The sequence below is a fragment of the Rhagoletis pomonella genome, unplaced genomic scaffold (assembly GCF_013731165.1).
Source record: "Rhagoletis pomonella isolate Grant_MI unplaced genomic scaffold, Rhpom_1.0 Rhpom_scaffold_00007, whole genome shotgun sequence".
Lineage (NCBI taxonomy): Eukaryota > Metazoa > Arthropoda > Insecta > Diptera > Tephritidae > Rhagoletis > Rhagoletis pomonella.
This window is the reverse complement of record NW_023458561.1, coordinates 30796006-30815932: the sequence shown is the minus strand read 5'-3', so window position 1 is coordinate 30815932 and position 19927 is coordinate 30796006. Positions and strand designations below refer to the sequence as shown.

At 35.8% G+C, this 19927-nt stretch overlaps 2 protein-coding genes across 5 annotated transcripts in view; both read left to right on the top strand.

Moving 5' to 3' along the window:
• Positions 1 to 10808: 10808 nt before the first annotated feature.
• On the top strand, positions 10809 to 12324 carry LOC118742579 (protein Wnt-2; the record flags this gene model as incomplete). Its single annotated transcript, XM_036474758.1, has 4 exons — positions 10809 to 11034; positions 11114 to 11427; positions 11517 to 11704; positions 11818 to 12324. Coding segments are annotated over 4 exons (1023 nt in total), but the record flags the coding sequence as incomplete, so codon positions are not given.
• A 6349-nt stretch (positions 12325 to 18673) lies between these two features.
• LOC118742578 (trichohyalin) overlaps positions 18674 to 19927 on the top strand; it is a 141936-nt gene continuing 140682 nt past the window's right edge. For all 4 annotated transcript variants that reach the window (XM_036474752.1, XM_036474754.1, XM_036474757.1 and 1 more), the window contains exon 1: positions 18674 to 18987. The gene's annotated coding sequence lies outside the window, so the exon portion shown is untranslated. The remainder of the gene's footprint in view (positions 18988 to 19927) is intronic.

Sequence of the window (19927 nt, the reverse complement as noted above, 5' to 3'; positions counted from 1 at the left end):
ATTGTTTTAAGCGTTTGCTTGGAAATTTTGCTTGCCATTCCCAGCAATGCCATAAACTATTAGGTGTCTTTTTTTGATTTGAGCTTTAGGAGATACGCTCACCTGGATACAAAACAAAAACGAAAATCCAGCACAAACAAATAATCGCCTGTTCACACAGCTGCAACGCCATTAATACCTCAATTGTCTTTTGTCTTTGGTTGCCCCAACAGAGAGGAGCGTTTAACTTTCTAGGAAGCATTGTTTACCATGTCGTGGCTGAATCAAGCAACGGGTGAAACGATTGTCAGCTCAACAGTGCAAACGATTCCATTTCCATCGAACAGCATGAAAAGGAATCTAGTGCGCAATGGCTAGCACTCGTCGTAGTACGTACTCGTACGTACGTGAACGGCAAGTAACAAACGGCATTTACCATTAAACCTTAAACCAATTATTACTTTACTACCAATTTGTGCAACAACAGTATGTTAAAGCACAGGCGAGCATATAATGATAGCAAATAAAACAAAAAAAAAAAAAAACAAAAACTGAAGGAAAATAAAACAGAAAATCCAACGCTGTAGTAGCACCAGTGGCATGAGCAGCTGGAGCAACAAAAAATCAACGATGCAATAAGGAAGCAAAAAGGGAAAAACACAAATGTAAGGAAAAAAGATCGACAGAAAGGCGAAAAAAGGAAGAGCCACCATGCCCGAGGTTATTTAATGACAGGTTAAAAAACATAATGAATACGGTCAATAATACCGTGGCAGTGGCCGAAGCAGCAGCAGTAGCAGCAGCAGCTGAACTCTGCAGCCGATACGCCGCTTGGCACAAAGTTTGCTTAAGTGAAGTACATATAAAAAAAGCGTTGTAAAAAGACAAAAAAAAGAAGAAATAAAAGTAAATCAAAAATGATGCGAATAAAAGAAATACAAACAGCTAAGCTTGCACAAAAGACCAAAGGAAGGCGGCAGGTCGACCGGGCGTTGAGGAGGTGGCAAGACGGCAACAAGGCAAGACGATAGGTAGGTGGGGCGAAACCCCTTAAAGAGTGGTTTACTTAAGGCTGGTAATTTTAATTGCAAGCACTTTATTTCTGCGGTGAGCACGGTGGCTCATGGCCTTCCTTCCTTAACCACTCGGCGTATGAGTATGCTGCTTGCACAAAGGTATGTAAGTACGTACGTTTGGCCTGATACCTCTGGGCATAAAGCGGCAATGTACATATGTAGGTATGTAGGTATGTAGGTAAATGCATGCAATGTATGTTTTTGATACGAGCTGCTGACAATGCGCGCCAGTCCAGTAATTCAACATAATTTACAAGAATGTTAACAACCGCTGAGACATCGATTGCGATCGGGAAACGGCTTGTAAGACATCATGTACACACACGCGTGCACACATGTACACCTATGTACATAGGTACATACAATAATTACCTGCATGGTACTTACATATGTATGTGCTTGTAAATACCCACATATCTAAAAGTAAAAATCGTGAATTTTTTTGCTTGCATGTATGTATGTTGAAATATGGAGTATTGGGGTGACCATGTGTGGGATTCTGTGACTGCTTTTTCTCAATCTTAATTTTACTAGTGGACACTAGTAAGCATGTAATTCATACATACATATTTACGTACCTATACATACGTAGGTACATACTTGCTACGTTTAATGTATGTACATCTGTATGTACAAATCGCCTTTCATGGCTGTTTGTCAAATATTATAAATTAAATTAATATTTTTCAAATGATTTGTGGGCTAACCTGTTGAATTTCGGCATTCAAATATATACAGTTTAAATGCAATGAACATGCATTCGACTCGGTTTCTTTATCAGCCGATAGGAACCCACGTCTTTATTCAGTTGATAAAGAAGGCAAGACATTGGAGTTTAGATATAACAAGATATTATTGCTGGTATAATTTGCTTGATCATATGTACTCATATGTAGATAGATATGTATATGTACATGTACATATACTCGTAACTGCATGCAACACTTATTAAATACTTATATGAAAAAAATTCGAACATTTTTAAAATCAAGTAAAAAGCTTTGCTAAATTGGATACATCAGAAATATGAGCATTTTCAAGGGGTATTCCGATTTTCGTGAAACTTCGTGGAATTTTAGTTTATGTAAGAAAATTTGTTCCTCAAAATTATTTTGGAAAAAATCTAAGTTTTAGAAGATACGCTATTTTGAATTTTAATGCTATTTTTAATTTTTTGTGTGGTATTTTGGACTATTATGCATGGATTTTTATGAAAATTTTTTCGGTAAAAATATACAATTTAAGCTGAAAAAGTTAGTTAAAATAAATTAGTTTTCATTAAAAAGTAAAAAAAAAATATTTTAAATGATAATTCAATTTATTTCATTTACTCCTCTTTGACATTAATCTTATTAACGTTTCTGAATTTCTTATAAATTCACTTTTAATTAAAAAAAAATTATTGCAAACTATTATTTAAACCGGTGGACTTCAACTGATCGGACTTCTTTGGAAATATTTCTAGTTCAACAGAAGAATATTTATTTATAAAAACCTGCTACACATCTGAATAATTTTCTTAAAGTCTGCGCAATTTGGGCGTCGTGGAAACGCACTTTTACATATGACTTTATTGCAAAACACCATAGTCAATTTCTGAAAGAAAAAGTTTCGAATTTTATTGGATTTTGTCCAGAATTAAGAAACTGTGGTTCAAAATGCAGTACACTGTCAATACTGTAGCAACCAGCCAATCACTGTAGTCTCAAGTTCGTTATCACCAAGACTTACAGGGCTATTACGGCAACTGTCATTCAACTGACCACAGTTTTTCAAAATACAAAAATTCTGGCAACTATCTTGAAAGTCTTTTTTGCATTTCGAAAGACTAATTAAAAGATCGGATAACGTGGAGATCTTTGCGTTATTCTGTTCTGAGTGTTGTAGAAATTATATGAAATTAAAAATATATATTATTATCAAGATTTCTTGTTAAAACAATAATAATTAAAAACTCAAAATTAAAAGAAAAATAATTAAAAAGAAAAAAAAATATAATAAAAAGGTAAAGTAAATTACTAAAAATTAAAAAATAAACATTTTCCTTATTAAAATAATTTAATCTAAAAACTAAAATAAAATAAATTAAAAAAATATAATAACTTAAAATAAAAATTTAAAAATTAAATGAAATTTAAAAAAATTTATATTTTATATTAAAACAAAATTAAATTATAAAATAAATATTTAAAATGAAAAGAAAAAATATACATGGGTTCTAAAAATTAAATGAATTACAAATAATAAAATAATAAACAAAGCTTAATTCAGAGAAAAAAAAATATGTCGCTAAAAATTAAATGAAATAAAAAATATAGTTTTCTTTTAAAACTAAAAATAAAACAAAAAAAGTTAATTCCTAAAAATTAGATACTTTATAATATATATATATATATATATATATTTTTAGATAACATAATCTAAAAATTTAAATAAAACCGGAGTAAAAAAGAATTAATTTCTAAAAAAAGAAAAAATATATATTTCTAAAAACTAAATGAATTTTTATTTTAAAACAATAAAATCTAAAAATTAAACTAAAAACAAAAAAAAAATTAAGTAAATATCTTTCTAAAAATTAAATGAAATTAAAATATATATGCATACCTCTGTTTTTTGTTTTAACAATAAAATTTAGACATTAAAAGAAATCTAAAAAAAAAAAATTATAAGAATTCCGCTGTCCGGGGCTTGAACCTCGGATCTCTCGAATGGCACACTAGTGTTATTTTGCTCAGAAGGCCATTGTGACTCTTGCAGAAGTCCGAGCAACGGGGTTTCTGTCAAAAGAGCTTTTGACTATGAAAGTTGGCAATGGAGCTTTTTTTTATAAACTTTCGTACCAGAATAAATAAAATCTTTCAGATTATCTTGGCTACTGTCTTTCAGTTGTCTTACGAAAGACCTTCAACTATCTTAGCCAGAATTGCCCTGCTAACAAGGAATACTTACCGGAGTCATCACCGGACCCTGTGTTAGTGGACTAACAATGGTAAATACCAGCAATTTCTCTCCGATAATCGCTGAGCTAAGCACACCCTGCCTACGTCTTCTATAATCTGCCGGAAGAGAACGATATACGATTGTCTCATTGAAGTGGTGATTAGTACTATATTGGTTTATCCCTAGGCTACAATTTTGCTTATGTCGAATTTCCACTAAGCATTGAAATGACGAAGAATTGGAGGCATTTCAAAAATGCCACGTGGATATGAATTCAATGACTATTCTTTTTTTTTTTAAGTAATGACAAGAATATTTTTGAATGCCCAAGTTTGGCATTTAAATTTCTGCCATTTAATGCCTAGTGGAAATCCGGCGTTATAACTATAGCATTAACGAAATATTGCGGCTACCTAAAGTTCAACAAAGAAATGAAAAGTATATATATACAAACGTATGTATGTCCATAAATAGTATAAATTTCTTGAAAGAACTGTCATTATTATCTACTGATTCCTGAGTGTGCTCTTAAGCTGTCAATAGGTTATCATTTTCATCAAATATGGAAATTAGTAACTAAATGGCACATTATACAAGTGCTTGCAAGAACAGATCCAGAATAATTTAACTTGCAAAAATAATTACTTTCCATATTTTTTCAAAGTTAGGATAATAATTGCAGAAAAATTGTAGTTACGATTAGTTAGCAAGTACCTATTTCTTTGCTTAGGTAGCTGCTTAATTGAAACTTCAATATTATCTTTAACGGCACATTAAAAAAATGTTAATGAAATTATAAATGTGCATATGTATGTATATACAAGAAAATTATGACATTAATATAAAAAAGTGAAATCTGTCCAAGTGCTGACATGCTTAGCATATTCATTAGAAATGTTTTTGGTTTATCTATTTATTGATCAAATTATATGTACATATGTCACTGCAACTTGTAAAGTTGTCTCAAAGTAGTCCCAGGTTTGAGTGCCAATTTGTTAAATAAAAAGCTTTTAATTAATTCTTGCTGTGCAGATAAATCTGATATTACTAGAATGATGTAAGAGTAATTTGTTTTTAAAAATGTATGAACATATCGTCAGCTGAGTGGGAAATCTGAAAAACGTCCGAATTTGGTTCAAAAACGCCCTATCTGGGCGGTTTTCAACCCAATTCTGAAATATGGCGTTTCTCAACATTTTGCTGAGATAGGATGTTTTCGAATCGGCAGCCAAGATAGAGCGCCGTCGATATTTGTTTATTTACTATGTTAAAAGCTGTTTTCTATAAAACGACGAAGTAATTTTCTGAAAATATTTTGCAAAAAGGCAGGAACAAATTTCCGTTCACTGAATACCGTTAATTTTTATTGCCGAAAAGGTTCGCTATTCTTGTGGCCAGCGGCTCTACACACAGTGCTTTTAGTTGTCTCGTATCCAGTTCGATAACAGATTAAGTATTTTTGGCATTAACAAAATTGTTTGAATTTCTCAGGCCTTCAAGGTTATTCCAGTGTGCGCCTGCGGGTGTGAAATTGTTTTATTCTTAGCTGCTAGATCATGTAGTGATTTGTGTCATTCCAGGAGAGCCCTTGATAAAACCCCTTTGGAACTGATTGACTATCTGACCGTATATGTAGTAATTTACCTTACCGCTTTCAATATTACATACAGCAAAAGTATGTTTATAAGACTGTGGCATATTTGCATAGAAGGAGGGATACGTGTGTTCTATTAGAGTTTCTATTCCATGGGATATTTAGGTGTCTCTTTTGTGACCTCTAAAGTGGGTAAAATGATATTAAAGCGTATAAAAGCTTAAGCCTGAAGATTTGGCGATTAAAATGTTCAAACCTTTTTAGTTTTCAAGATGAACTGTTAGGTGGTGTTCCTTGATGTTATCACTTCTATTTAGCATGTGTGCCTTAGTTGTCGCTTCCTCTTGAATACTAAATGGAGCGTTGCCGTGCCTGCTTTATGGGTCGTTCTCCTGGCCCGCGTTGTGCAAGGGCCATGTTTTGATTAGCAGCTGTTTTGTGCTATATACCGAGGTTATCTTAGTGTCATTAATTTTAACTGAGTGACAATTTTTTATGCTTCACGTGGTGAAAGAACCTATAGTGGTCTTATTGGAGTTTATCGACAGCCCTTCCTGCCTGCATCAGAACCAAATTATGCAGAGGGTATCCCGCATCAACGACATATTCGGATTTTTTCAGGGGAATTTCTGAAAGTCTGGATTATATTTACTTTTAGCAATAACGACCGCAGGGTGCGCTTTGATGCAAAGAAATATGGCAGTAACATGAAGGAAAAGTGCAAACAATGTTTCTCAACAATGTTGCTAAGCAACTTTTCTTCATCTTCTAAAGTGTACCCATCGGCCGTTTTTGCTAAAACTAAATTGGAAATTTAGATTCCTCGCACTACAAAACCTTCCCAAATGCCTTTTCATAGTATAAATATTTTCATTTACATCAATTTCAATTGTTTTAATGCTGCTTTGCGCCCACCAACTTCAATTGAAAAAAAACTCTTAAAATCGCCAAAATGAGAAATTTCTTTTCTCTTTATAATCCAGACTATCAGAAAAACTTGATTTCATCTATTCCCCCGAACAATGTTATTGCCATTGAAAGGAATTACGGAGATGACTTCCGCATGGGCTATGCTTCTGTAGCCTCTGGCGTTCAGAGCCTGAACTACACACATACATACATACATTTGTCGGCCATCTATTTGCATATTTCAAATTAGGGAAGATATGGCTACTTCTTGTGGACAGCCTCTCACTGTATTGCTGACCAACACCTCATGACCTATGTAGGCCTGCTATGGATCCGTATATTGTTCAACATGTTGGTGCTCCATTTTACAACTTTTGCTTTTTGAAAGCGCTTTTTGAAAGCGCTAGTTGTATGTAGTGGCGTGAAGTTTGCATTGTCGAAGTCACTCTCAATGTCATTATTTTTCATAAATCCCCCCATTACCTTACTGGTAAGAACTGATCACATTGTATCACAATAAAACTAATTGAATTGGAAATAAAATGGCGCAAAACTGTTCCAAACGTCACGTTGATTTAAATATTTAATAAAAATAAATTCAACCAAAGCTATGCAATTAAGCTGCCCGCGTATTTTAGCAATAATTTGAAAAGCGGCAATGGCGACAAAGCAAAACAATCTTGGGAGATATTCAGTCAAAATGCCAGCTTAATGAGGTATAAACGTCTATATGTAGTATATAGTCGTGAACATGTGGGATATACATCCCGATATATGTACATATATAAACTCTTTTGAATATTGGCAATCAATACGGTCGCTTTGATTTATTTGCTGTCAGATTGGCTAAGATGCCTTGGAAAATTACTTTTTTAAAGCCAATCATAACGTTTTGTAAAACAATCAGTGATTTGGCGGCAAGCTCATGTGTGCGCATATTCAAATTAAATATATATACATACATACTTACGTACATTGGGGGTGTATATCAACATTTATAAACACATATAGTGCATATGTAAGTATGTGTATATATGTACATATACACATTTTGTAAACACACAGATTAGCGGCTTAGATTAATGTAATTACATTTAATCATATAGAACCAGACGCCTTTTGCAACATTTTCGTGTTGGTACATTAATCTTTCTAAATAAATAAATGTTACACAAATGAGTTCGTGAGTAAGATACTCGCATATAAAAATATGCAGGTATGTATGTACATATATAAGTGTGGTAGTATGCATTATATCTGACATTTATAAAGCAAAATTATAGCTTATTTGGCATATATATATATTTTTGTAATTATAATTATTTGCCGTGAGCCACTGTGCAATTTATGTTCTGTTTGATTAAGGCAAGCTGCTAATTTTGCAAAGCGTAGGTGTACAATTTCCTTGGATGTTTACGATATCAAACATGTACTATTAGGAGCAACCTGTTCATATAGTTTCACTACTTGTCTCTATTATGTCGAAAACATGACAATGAGTTATAATTATGGGTCAAAAATCGCTGAGGAGTATTGCAACTTACCGAGGGGCTACCGCTGTTTAGCAAAAAACCTCTTTTTTGTGCCTTTTTTTTTGGGGTATTGCTTTGTGCAGGGATCGAACCTTGGTCTTACGAAGTGAAATTGAAATTTTTTGGAATTTTGCGTTGACCAGTGATAACCTGTGTGTGTCCTACGGAATGTTAGAATATTGAATTGGATATGAAAGCTTGAATATAATAAGTGGGCATACATTTTTGGTAATTTAAAAAACAATTATAAAGTTTGGTTAACAAAAATTTAACATAACTTTTTTGAAAACTTTACAACAGGAAATAAATTTTTGGCCATAAAAAATGTGGACAAAAGCTTTTGAGAAACTGAAAGCCCGACATAAACTTTCTGGTATTTTACAAACCGCTTACACTATTTTGGGTATAAATCAACTGGACATATATTTTTGTTTAAAAACTGGACATAAATTTCTTTTAAGAGGTTTGGTTATACATATTTGGATGGATGCTTGCAAATAAAAGAGGGAATAGGTTTTTGTTAATCAACAAAGTAGTTATAAAATTTGTTTATTTAAAATATTGTCAATAAATATCCATATTTTTCTGGTAATTTACAAAAAAATTATATAACTTTTTAGGAATTTATAAAGTGGACATACATTTTTGATCACCAAATGTTTTTCATAAACTGAAAACTGCACATGTGGTGATTTCCAAATTGAAAAAATTGTCTAAAACTTAGATCAATTTTCAAAGCTGGCCATAAATTTTTGGACATTAAAAATTGAACATACATTTTTTTGTTAAACTGAAAACTTGACTTAAATTTATTGGTATAATACAAATTGAAGTTCTTTTAAACTTTGGATAACTTTTCTTGCTTTTTAAAAAACCTATTTATTAATTCCCACCAAATTTGGTAAAAGTATTACCCTTAGGTTAGGTTAGGTTAGGCCAAGGAAAGACCTGTGTTGTTGCGACATTTACTCGGGACCAAACCAATTCCTTAACATAACGAACTTCGATAATGCTCTAATATTGATTTCCGATATTACCACAAGGTTTTGTAGAGAGGGCTTTCCGAACGTCTTTAGTCATCTTTTGCGGAGTGCTGGGATTTTTCATATAAGGTGTTGCACATTCTCCTCTTCCTAGTCGCATCTGCGGCAGTAGTCTGTGGCGGTTATTTCAATCTCGAGGCATGTCGTCCGATTGACCTGTAAGAATTCTTGTAAGAATAGATACCTCGGTTCGTTTTAACCCTAAGAGTATAGACGAGCATTTTTCATCGTAAGAAGGCCATATAAGCCCAGCAGTTTCCCAGAGAGATTTCTCCGGCGTTCGTTCGCTGCTTGTATGATGCAGAGAAGTTAAAAATCTGTATTTTCTCATTGGGTCTTCTTATCTATTAGGTACCCAGTGGCATGCTAGATAGCCAGCACCTCCGCCCGATGCACACTGCAGTGGTCGGGAAGCCCTAAAAATGTTTCTAGTTCCAGCTCCGTGGAGAAAACTCCTCCCCCGACCTTTCCGTCGCCTCTGGAGCCATCACTGTACATGTCTGTAGCATTGCATATGTGGTGAAGCCTGGTGTCCAAGTCTTTTCGGGTTGGCATGATAATTTTATAATTTTTGGTCAAGATATGATTGCCGGTATCGGTCCTTAGGATATCGAGTGGCCGGATGTACCATGAGTTGAGGAACCTCTCTAAGTCTTATGGCTGCAATGGCGGCTATTTCTTGAGCAACTGTATCAAGCGGGGGCAGATGTAAATCGCGCTAAGAGCTTCGGTAGGGGAAGAGCAAAGAGCTCCGCTTTGCATAGCTCCGCACTCTTTTGTGCCATTTGAAACTGTTTAAGCGCTGTTGTCTTGATAAGGTAGGCCACCTTACTAGGGATCCTGAAGCAGAATCAGACGAACAATGGCAGTTGTAAATCCAGTTAACTATCCTGGGTGAAAAGCCCCACCATACACCGATCACCTATTTACATTTGAAAAGCGCTGTGGTGGCATTCTTGATGCGTTCAGTTGTGTTGCCATTCCAGAGCAGCTAGCTGGGTTAACCTCAAGGAGGCAGTTTTTGGTCCAAATAAAGAGTGAAGAAAGAGTTGCTTCCATATTATCACATGGAGTTTGAGGAAATTTTCCCTGCGACAGCCCCATATCCATCCGCCTACATGCGCAGCAGCAGTTGATTCACTGTCACTACCAATACGAGTGGAGAGAGAACAACCCCCAGGGTGGAGTGACCTATGCATCGTCTGCCACCCCTGTTCGGAGCTCAACACCCTCTTGATGAGCAATTGGTGGATGATCCTAAACGGAGTTTTCTCCACCCGCATGTCCGCCAGAGCCGAGGTAATCGTACACGGGAAGACCTTGTTGAAAGCGCCTGTGATATCCAGGAATGCTACTACTTAATGAAAATTTCTTTATTTCTAGTGATCGCTCAATTTTTGAGACTAGCGAGTGAGGGCAGTCTACGTAGATCGGTTTCGCCCGAACTTATACTTCTTTACTTCACTCGGGCTGATTATATATATATATAAGTGTAATTTTTTATAGAATTGTTCCCACAAAAGAACTCGTGTCTGGGTTAGATTAGATTCATTATAATTAGCTTAAGTTTACTCCGCTTCCAGACCACCACAAATTTGTGAAATTTTTTTAGTGGATCTTTCTGAACACATTAATTTATATTATTATATATGTAGTAAATATACAGACGAAATCCTGAAGCCACCTGAAATCTCCAACCAACTAACTAAAATTTCATTCCTTTTGTTTTATTTCTGTTAGATTAGCATCCAGCTTTACGTCATCCATACTCTGTTCCCGCATACCAGGCCTAACGCCACAACAACGCCAACTGTGCAGCGAATCGCCCGACGCACTGATCGCATTGGGCGAGGGTCATCAGATGGGCGCATACGAGTGTCAGCATCAGTTTCGCGGTCATCGCTGGAACTGCTCACAAGTTTGGCAAGAAGGTGTTTTTGCGCACGTCATGTTTGTCGGTAGGCCATTGCAAACACGGCGCTCTTTCTTTAGCGATGAGTAAAGCCAAGGGAAAATAAATTTTTCAACTTATTGCAGGTTCCCGCGAGGCGGCCTTCACCTACGCCATCGCCAGTGCCGGTGCAGCACACTCTGTGACGGCAGCCTGTGCGCGTGGCAACATTTCACTTTGCGGCTGCGATATGCGGCACAAGCCCACCAGCGTGCGACGCGCAAGCGCCGACTTTGACGCCAGTGGACTGCAGTCGGGCACGCAACCCTGGAAGTGGGGCGGCTGTTCGGCCGACATCGATTTCGGTATGAAGTTCGCACGCAAATTTCTTGATGCACGCGAAATCGAAGGCGATGCGCGTAGTCTCATGAATCTGCATAATAATCGCGTTGGCCGGAAGGTTAGTATATATGTACATTCATACATACATATGGGAGTGAGTAATTCTGATGCAAATGCAATTTATCATCTAAATACTTTTTCGCACAGTTAGTTAAAAACCTGCTAAAGACGGACTGCAAATGCCATGGCGTGAGCGGTTCGTGTGTGATGAAGACGTGTTGGAAGAGTCTGCCACCGTTTCGCCAGGTCGGCGAAGTGCTCATGCGGAAGTACAACAAAGCCAAACTCGTGCAAGCCGTCAAAGGCAAACATGGACTGAGATTAGTATTAAGCAAGTAAGTAAACAGAAATGTGAAGGAGTGAGTGTGTGCTTGTGTGGGCGTACGATCATTGATCATTTTGCGCTTTGCTTGTGATTTTATCGATATACATTATCTACGTGTTGCAGGAAGAATCGTTTCGGCAAGCATGTTCATGTACCGAAGCGTATGGAGCTCGTCTATCTCCAGGCGTCGCCGAATTATTGCGAGCGTAGTGTGCAACTGGGCACACTCGGCACGACGGGACGCCTTTGCAATCGTACCTTGCATGGACCTCAAAGCTGTGATCTACTGTGCTGTGGGCGTGGCTACAATACGCATCAGATACGCCGCACCACACAGTGCCGTTGTCAGTTCAGGTGGTGCTGTCAGGTGCAGTGTGAGGTGTGTGAGGAGAACTATGAGGAGTTCACTTGTAAATAAATGCAATTTTAGTGCAGAAATACGAGCCTAAGTTAAATTTGATAAAAAGAAATGTTTACTGTTAGACATTATAGCGCTTGTGTGCTGAATAAGTGGCTTATTTATTATTTAGTTCGCTTTCGTGTAAGATATTTAATTTGTATTGCAGAGATTTCTCTATACTCGAATGTATGTATTTATGTAGTATTAAGTAGGTTATGTTTGACGTCGTTATTCTTATGTATGTAGCTAGAGTTAGCTATTAATATATGTAGATTTCTTAAATTGAATTTTAAAAATAACTTATTTATGAAGTTTTCGAAAATCGAATTATATATTTACATAAATTATATTTTGCACCGATCAAAAACGAAAGAAATGTGTCGTTTTTACTTTAAGGTTTTTGATACAGGTCAATTATCACGGTTTAGTCCATATGAGACCCAGTCGACAGAGAGAGTTAGGGTCACTCGCTCGATAATTTTAAATTTTCAAATTTTATGTTTTTGCAATTCGATAAAGTAAAGTAAGATTTTACATACATTTTTGTGCCTGAAGGTTCTAGAAAAAAATCCCGAAAAAGTCATGAAGTAACCTAAAAAATGTCAAACAAAAACCTCAAAAAAAAAAAAAAAAAAATCCCGAATACCTGTGGAAATTCAAATTCGAAGAATACCTAAAAAATCTTAACCGGAAAATTCTCGAAAAATCATAAGAAAAGTCCTGAAAAGTGTCTTAAAGCACTTAAAGACTCCCAAAACATTCTAAAAATAAAACACTAAAGATCCCGAACTCTCCCAAAAAACTCCCGAAAACGTTAAGAATCTCTAATAAACCTTAACCGGAAAATTCCCCAAAAATCATAACAAAAATCTCGAAAAGTCTCTAAAAACCATAAAAAAACTCCGCACATTTCCAAAAACAAACTCTGAATGGGTGAAATAATAAAAAAAAACTGGTAAACTGCCGAACAAGTTCCTAAACAACATTTGAAATTACTCGAAATAGTTCCGCAAAAAACCCCCAAAACGTCTCGAATCGAAGGGTCTTGAAAAATCTCCGAAAAGTTTCGAAAAAATTTCGAAGAGTCCAAAAAAACAAAAAAAAATAGCTTAAATTTTCCGAAAAATAAAACACAAAAAATTTAAAGCTTCCAGATAAGCCCCAAAAGCGCCCAAACATTTTTAAAGCACATCCTGAAATATTCTGACAAATAAAAAAATCTTGAAAGGTTTCTAAATAGTCTCGAAATGTACCGAAAAAAGGTCCTGAAATGTTTCGAAAAATAAAACACAAACAACCCAAAAGTTTTCCGAAAAATAAAACTTTCTGAAATATTCTAAAAAGTTTAATACGAAAAACTTTAAAAGTTTCGCAAAACAAACCTAAAATAAAAACTTCCTCAAATATTCTAAAAAGTTTAATAGGAAAAACTTTAAAAGTTTCGCAAAACAAACCTGAAATACTTCAAAAATACCGGAAATTATAAAAAACATACTAAAATATTCCGCAAAAAACACGAAAAAGGTTTTCGACAAATTCCGAAAAGTGTCTAAAATTTTCCAAAAATATCCTGAAATATTTTGAAAAATTTAACACGAAAAACCTTAAAAGTTTCGGAAAATAAACTTGAAATGTTTCGAAAAGATACGCGAAAAAATAAAAAAAAAGATGCTAAAATATTCCGATAAATAAGGCCCGCTACCATGGTTAGGCTTAGGGCCTAAGGAAGGAATGTCAAAGTTATGACTTATGCGTATGTTGTTGTAATAGCAGATACAGGCCTATTCCTTTCAAACGTTAGCATAATAATTGAAAAAGACCTGCAAAGGCTACATGTCTAGGTTGCGATTGGCAGCCTAAGTGTAAACCCAGCCAAGGCAGAACTTAGCCTATATAGAAATAGAAATTCCGGAATTCAGATTACCGTCGCTAGACGGAAAGACGCTTACATTATCCCCCAGCGCAAATTACTTAAGAAACCTGCCAGATAGGAAACTTAATTCGAAAATCAATATCGAATTTCGTAGTGAGAATGCCTACACCGCATACTACACTTACACGATAATCTTCAGCAGAATCTGGGGTCCGGACTAATAGTAACAGGTGCAGTAAGTCCTGCCCGATAGAAGCGTTAAATGCTATCGTCAATCTGATCCTTATCGATATCCACTCGAAAGAAGTGGCTATGAAATCGAGGGCCAGGTACTTCGGACATGAGTAGATTATAAATAAAATGCAATTAGGTAGGACAACATACTATAAGGTACTTCTAAGCTTCAGCTGTAACGTGCTAATTTTCTTCTAATCCAAATTAGACGGGAGAAGAGGCGGAGGGTCAGATAGAGAAGGTACATACACTAACGGATGCAAGATGGATTTCGGTGTGTGAGAGGAAGTATATGCCGAGGAGCTCGGTGTTTCTCTATCTCTGTGATTGGGGAATGATACAAGCATCTTCCAAGCGGAAGTAAAATCATAGGCAATAGAGTCGGATATAAGAGTAAAGCAATAATATATTCTGATACCAGGTGGCGCTATTATTAGGGGCAACCATAATCGAAATCGGTAGATTCCTTAGAGAATCAGAATGGTTCGACCAAGCGACATTGGAAGTATATAGACAAAAAAACGCCGCGAGAAATGAATCAGATAGCGCAAAAACGCGCTAATTGAATCCTAGAAGTGACTCGAAACCACTGCAACCAACCAACCAAAGAAATTCCTGTGTGGTTATTGTTAGTGTTTCTGGAACTTTGCTCTAAATACGACTGCACCAGTATTCTTATGATTAAGCTCGAATCTATTAATATCGCTTGTGGCTATTGCTCTTCAGGAGCCATCTTCAGAACATTAGCTTCCGTCATCCCTTGCCAAATTAGGGTGGGAAGAAACCCGGTTTCGGCATTGTGCAACTCGAGTGTAATATTTTGGCCGAAAAAAAATTACAACTATGCTGGCTTGGTCATGTCGTAAGTATGGGTAAATAAATGAGTATGGCTTGATTAAAAAACACCGATTCAGCACTCGTAAGTGGATAATAAAAGCTAGAGCACGAACGATCAGAATAAAAGGGCTAAGTTCAAAGAGGGATGGAAAAATTTCAATGGCTAAGTAAAAAGGATTTAACTACGCTTAATAGTTTTCCCGGTGTATATGAATCGATCAATTACCAAAAGGAATAAGTCAGCATTTTTCCAATATGGAAAATTTTTTGCAGTTCAATTGAGCACCTTTAAACGAACCCAACTGCATCGCCGGAATATTTTATTTTTTTATGTATGTTACCGCGGGGTTTCGACATAACTTCCGCGGACATAAGTTTCACCAAACCGGCACATAGGTTCCATGGAAGTTGTGTCGTGAAATTACTACCAGCGATCGATTTTTGGAAGTAATGTAAGACATAAGTTCCGCTCACTGTACAAGTTGCTGAATTCCACTTAAAAAAAAAAAAATCTTACATTTTAGTGTCATGGCTCGAAGATGAGATATGAGAAGGCGCAAAATGAGATATTTTCGCTTAAAAATTTTTGAAAAAATTGTCAATATTCCGAAAGCCAACGATCTATGTATATGAGAGCACTATTTTTAGCACTTTTTCCACGAGATAAAATAATGGATGGATATAAGATTTTTGGAGCACAAGCGATGTGTTTCAATTGTTTTACATAAATGCAGCCAAATTTCGAATGTTTTCGAAGCTGTTGGTTAAAACCGGTAAGTGGAATTATGACTTCTTGCTTGCTTCCGTTTTCCTTCGCTTCTAATCTCAGAAGAGGATGCTGTTTGTACCCAACTTTTGCGAGTTTGAATGATGGTTGTCAGACACCGGTCAAGAAAAAAAGCAAACTCTTCGGCGGGATTCTGAAATCGATAAGACCTACAAGTAGGAATGTTCCGATACAAGTAAATACGAGTATGTACTTGATACCTTTGTTTCGATACCAACTACTTTTTTACTCGAATCGTTGTTTCGATGCCTACTTGGTATCGAATCGATTTGCGCAAGTGCCATATCTTGTCGGCCATATTTTTCTATGGAAAATAATTGCATCATTTTTATGAAATATAATTGTTTTGAGCAATGACATCGCCAAAATCTAAAGTGTGGATATATATATTTCTGCAAAGTTAGTGATACCACAGCAAAGTGCCAGCAATGCTTTGTAGCCGTAAAGTTTTGTTGGAACCTTTCAAAGGTTGACCTTTTTGTCTAAGTAATCGCATTACTTCCAATGTACATTTCGATACCTCCACTGAAACTGGCTGCCGAGATAGGTCGAACTTCCACTCAGGTATCGCAAAGGGTATGTTACAGATAACGCATGAAAATTACTTTCGCCTTGTTGCATATAAAAGATGACAAATTATCGATATAAGTAGGTATAGATACATTCGGTTCGCTCATATAAGTAGTATCGAAATAGCGATTTGAATAAACTCATTTGAGTAGGTATCCATACCTTGATGGTATCGGAACGTCCCTAGTAGGGATGGGTAAATTCGATATTCGAGATTCGAACTTCAATCGAATTTTAGCTCCAAAATTGCGAATTTTTGAAATCGAACTTTGTGACTTTTGTCTTCTTACAAGTCTTACAAACAAACTTTTTAATTTTTAGTAAAACAATTTGTTTGAAAATTCGAAAAAAATCGAATTGAATCGAATTTTCACCACCAAATTTCGAATCGAATAATCGAATGGTTGGGCAATGTTCGAAATTCGGAAAAAATTTAATTTCGACCCCCCACTACCCATCATTAGTTCCTACCTACAAGTTGTTGTGAGAGGACCAAAACAATTTTTATCGAAGGTTGCTTTAGAAAAAGTAATCGAGAAAACTTCATTAGAAAACGATGAAGAAGACGAATTAGACATTGAAATTGAGGAGGAAGTGGATGATAACTTGATCGAGTTTTCTAAGAAAAATTCGTACGCAAACACTTCTGACAGGCCTCAAGGCGTTCCAAATTCTGGAATTCTCAAAATCTGTATAAACGGTAATCACAAAAAAATATTCAAAGTGTTGCTCGAATGATATTACAATTAACCCTTGGTATACATATAGTATGTGTAGTAAAAATTATATAAATGAAATAAATTAATAAATTGTCATTGTTGCACTGAAACCGCGTAATTGATTTTCGGTCCTAAATAGTAATAGTTAGATCGCCAGAGAGGCGAAGTGACATCCAGTGAGCGAGCACGTTAATCGATTTCTATTATAATTTTTTTTTAAAGGATAGGTGGTATCTCCGAGGTGGTTCCATACTAATATGGTTTAGATATGATCATTGGATCATGAAGAAATAAACGGTACTCCTTAATTTTTATATGAGAGTCGAAGTCGGTTTTATTTTTTGCTTAAAAAAAACTTGTTTTAGGTCTTTAAATCATCTCAAACATTAAATTTTCCAAATTTAAATCTTGTTATCAGTCACGAAAAATTAAAAAAAAAAATTTAACTAAGCCTGAGGGTAAATCAGGATTTTGATTATTTTTCTACTGAAAATTGTTTTGCACTCAAATAACCGGTTCCGTAAATTCCGTTAAACTTTCTCCTCTAATTTTAAGAATTTCCCATGCCAGTCAGCATTGCCAGCATGAAGCTTTCGGCATGCATTCCAATAGAAATACTCACACGCTGCTTCTACATTTCTACTATTCGCTATTTGCCATTTGCTATGAACTTACTATCGTTCCGCTATTTCTACTTGTAATGGAATTTTCGTATTATTTACAACAAAATAGCAAAACTCCCAACCCTGCACTCCCCCACACTTCACACCCACCAAAATAATACAAATGTGTGCCAGCAGCGCAATACGAATAGAGAGAAGTGACTAGAAAAATACGAGAGCGATTGGATGAGCGAGAGTGAGTGAGTGAATCGTTAAAATTTGCAATTTGCATATGAGTAAGTAAGTACATATGTATGTATGTATGTATGTAGCGCATAGTATGAGAGCATGTAACCGCCTGATGTCCTGTGGCAATACGCTGGCGCCACATTTCATTGATTACAAGTGCCATTACCAATGGACGAGCGAGCGAACGAAGCGCATGACACAAATGGCCAAATGACATATACGATGAGTGGTACTCTGTACGCGTACATGAGTGATGACTGTGAGTGTACATATGTATGTATGTATGTATGAAGTATATTTATCACGTGTGTGTACTCGCGTGTAACATAATTTTGACCAGCTCTTTGCCATCAATCTAACAAAGCGGGGGCTGGTAGGGGAATTTAAGGATGTAATTGGGTGTAGTTAGTACTGGAATGGTTTATGGTGTTGCCACTTTATGTCGATTGTTGCTCAAACCGAATTCATTTCGACTAATGCGAATTTCTACTCTTCTTCTAACATACATATGTACATATCTTTGTTGCTGTTGCTTTGACTTAGTGAGTGAAGATAGTGTGCTCCATGCGCGTAGTTAGGTGAATAAGTTTTTCAGCTCAACCACGAATGCGAACGTTTTCACTAAACGGGCTTTTCGCACGATTCGGCTATACAACGACTGTGCAGCAATTCAATACTTTTGGGTATAACAGTAGCGGCTCGCCGAACTAGAATTCAGTTCTTAAGGGTAGTTAGTTGGAAAACGGCGTCAAAATCGGGCTAACGGTGCCGCACAATTGGGTTGATAACAAATTTTTTTTTCTATTGTACTAAAACTAGTGGAGCAGAAGGGGGCTAAAGAGGCGCAGGCAGAGGGCCAAGTAGCAGAAAAATGTATATATAAATTTAGTAGTAATTGCAGAAAAAGTGTATACGGCAGTGTAGAAAACATAAAAAATTCATTTAAAAAAATTGTGTTCAAATGTGGAGAATTCCAATATCGCTGTATAGCATTGTGCAACCCACCAAATATCATTTAAAAGGTATATAAATTTTTAAATAAAACAAAACGGTGAAAAGTGTACAAAAAGATATTTTTCGTTGAGAGAATTCGACATGAAAACCTCAAAAAGAAGTTGAAATGAAATGAAATTTTCAGCAAAGTAAAAATTTGTTGGAAAATTCCTTTGAAAATTTCCTGAAGAAAATGTGGAAAAAAATGAACGTGAAAATTTTGTTGGGTATAACAGAGAAGACGGTGTAATGACCAAGCAAGCAAGTGATGTGAAAATTGGAGTGAAGAGCGCGGGCGGTGTGGCGAAGAAAAGTGGCAGGAGGGAGTTTTCTAGGTACAGAAAAGTGTGTGCGAGTTAAGGCGAAAGGCGAAGTGAGTGTTGGTGAAAATGATGGAAAAATGCATTACTCCTGCACACGCATAGGCACGCACACGCACACTTAAATATGTGTGGAGTATCTATTTATTCCTTCGGTGTGTGTCTAAAAATAGATTTCCCGAAAAGGTATGACGATGTGTGCGTGTCTGAATGGGGAGAGAAATAAATTCGAAGAAAACTTGAAAAACAAAAAATATAATTAATTTACTACAACTAAACTGAGCTGAAGTTGAAAATAAATGTTAATGAACACAAAAGTTGACAAAAAACTCACTAAAATTGCGAAAAAGTGAAAAGAAGACGCTTAAAGCCTTCAAGGGACCAGACGTCTCAAAACTGTGCTACTGTGTTAAATATTAAGTACCTACTTACATGCTTACATATCTACATAAGTATGAGTACATGCACATGTACATTAGGATGCCTCACAAAAAAAAAGTTATTTTTCCACCGGAGCTATAAAATTTGTTATATTTGAGACTATGCCTAAATATTTCGGAAAATATTACGATTTACGTAAGCTGTACCAATTTGAAAATACCACCGAAATCTCATTATATTTATTCCATTGAAAAAATTTTATAAATTT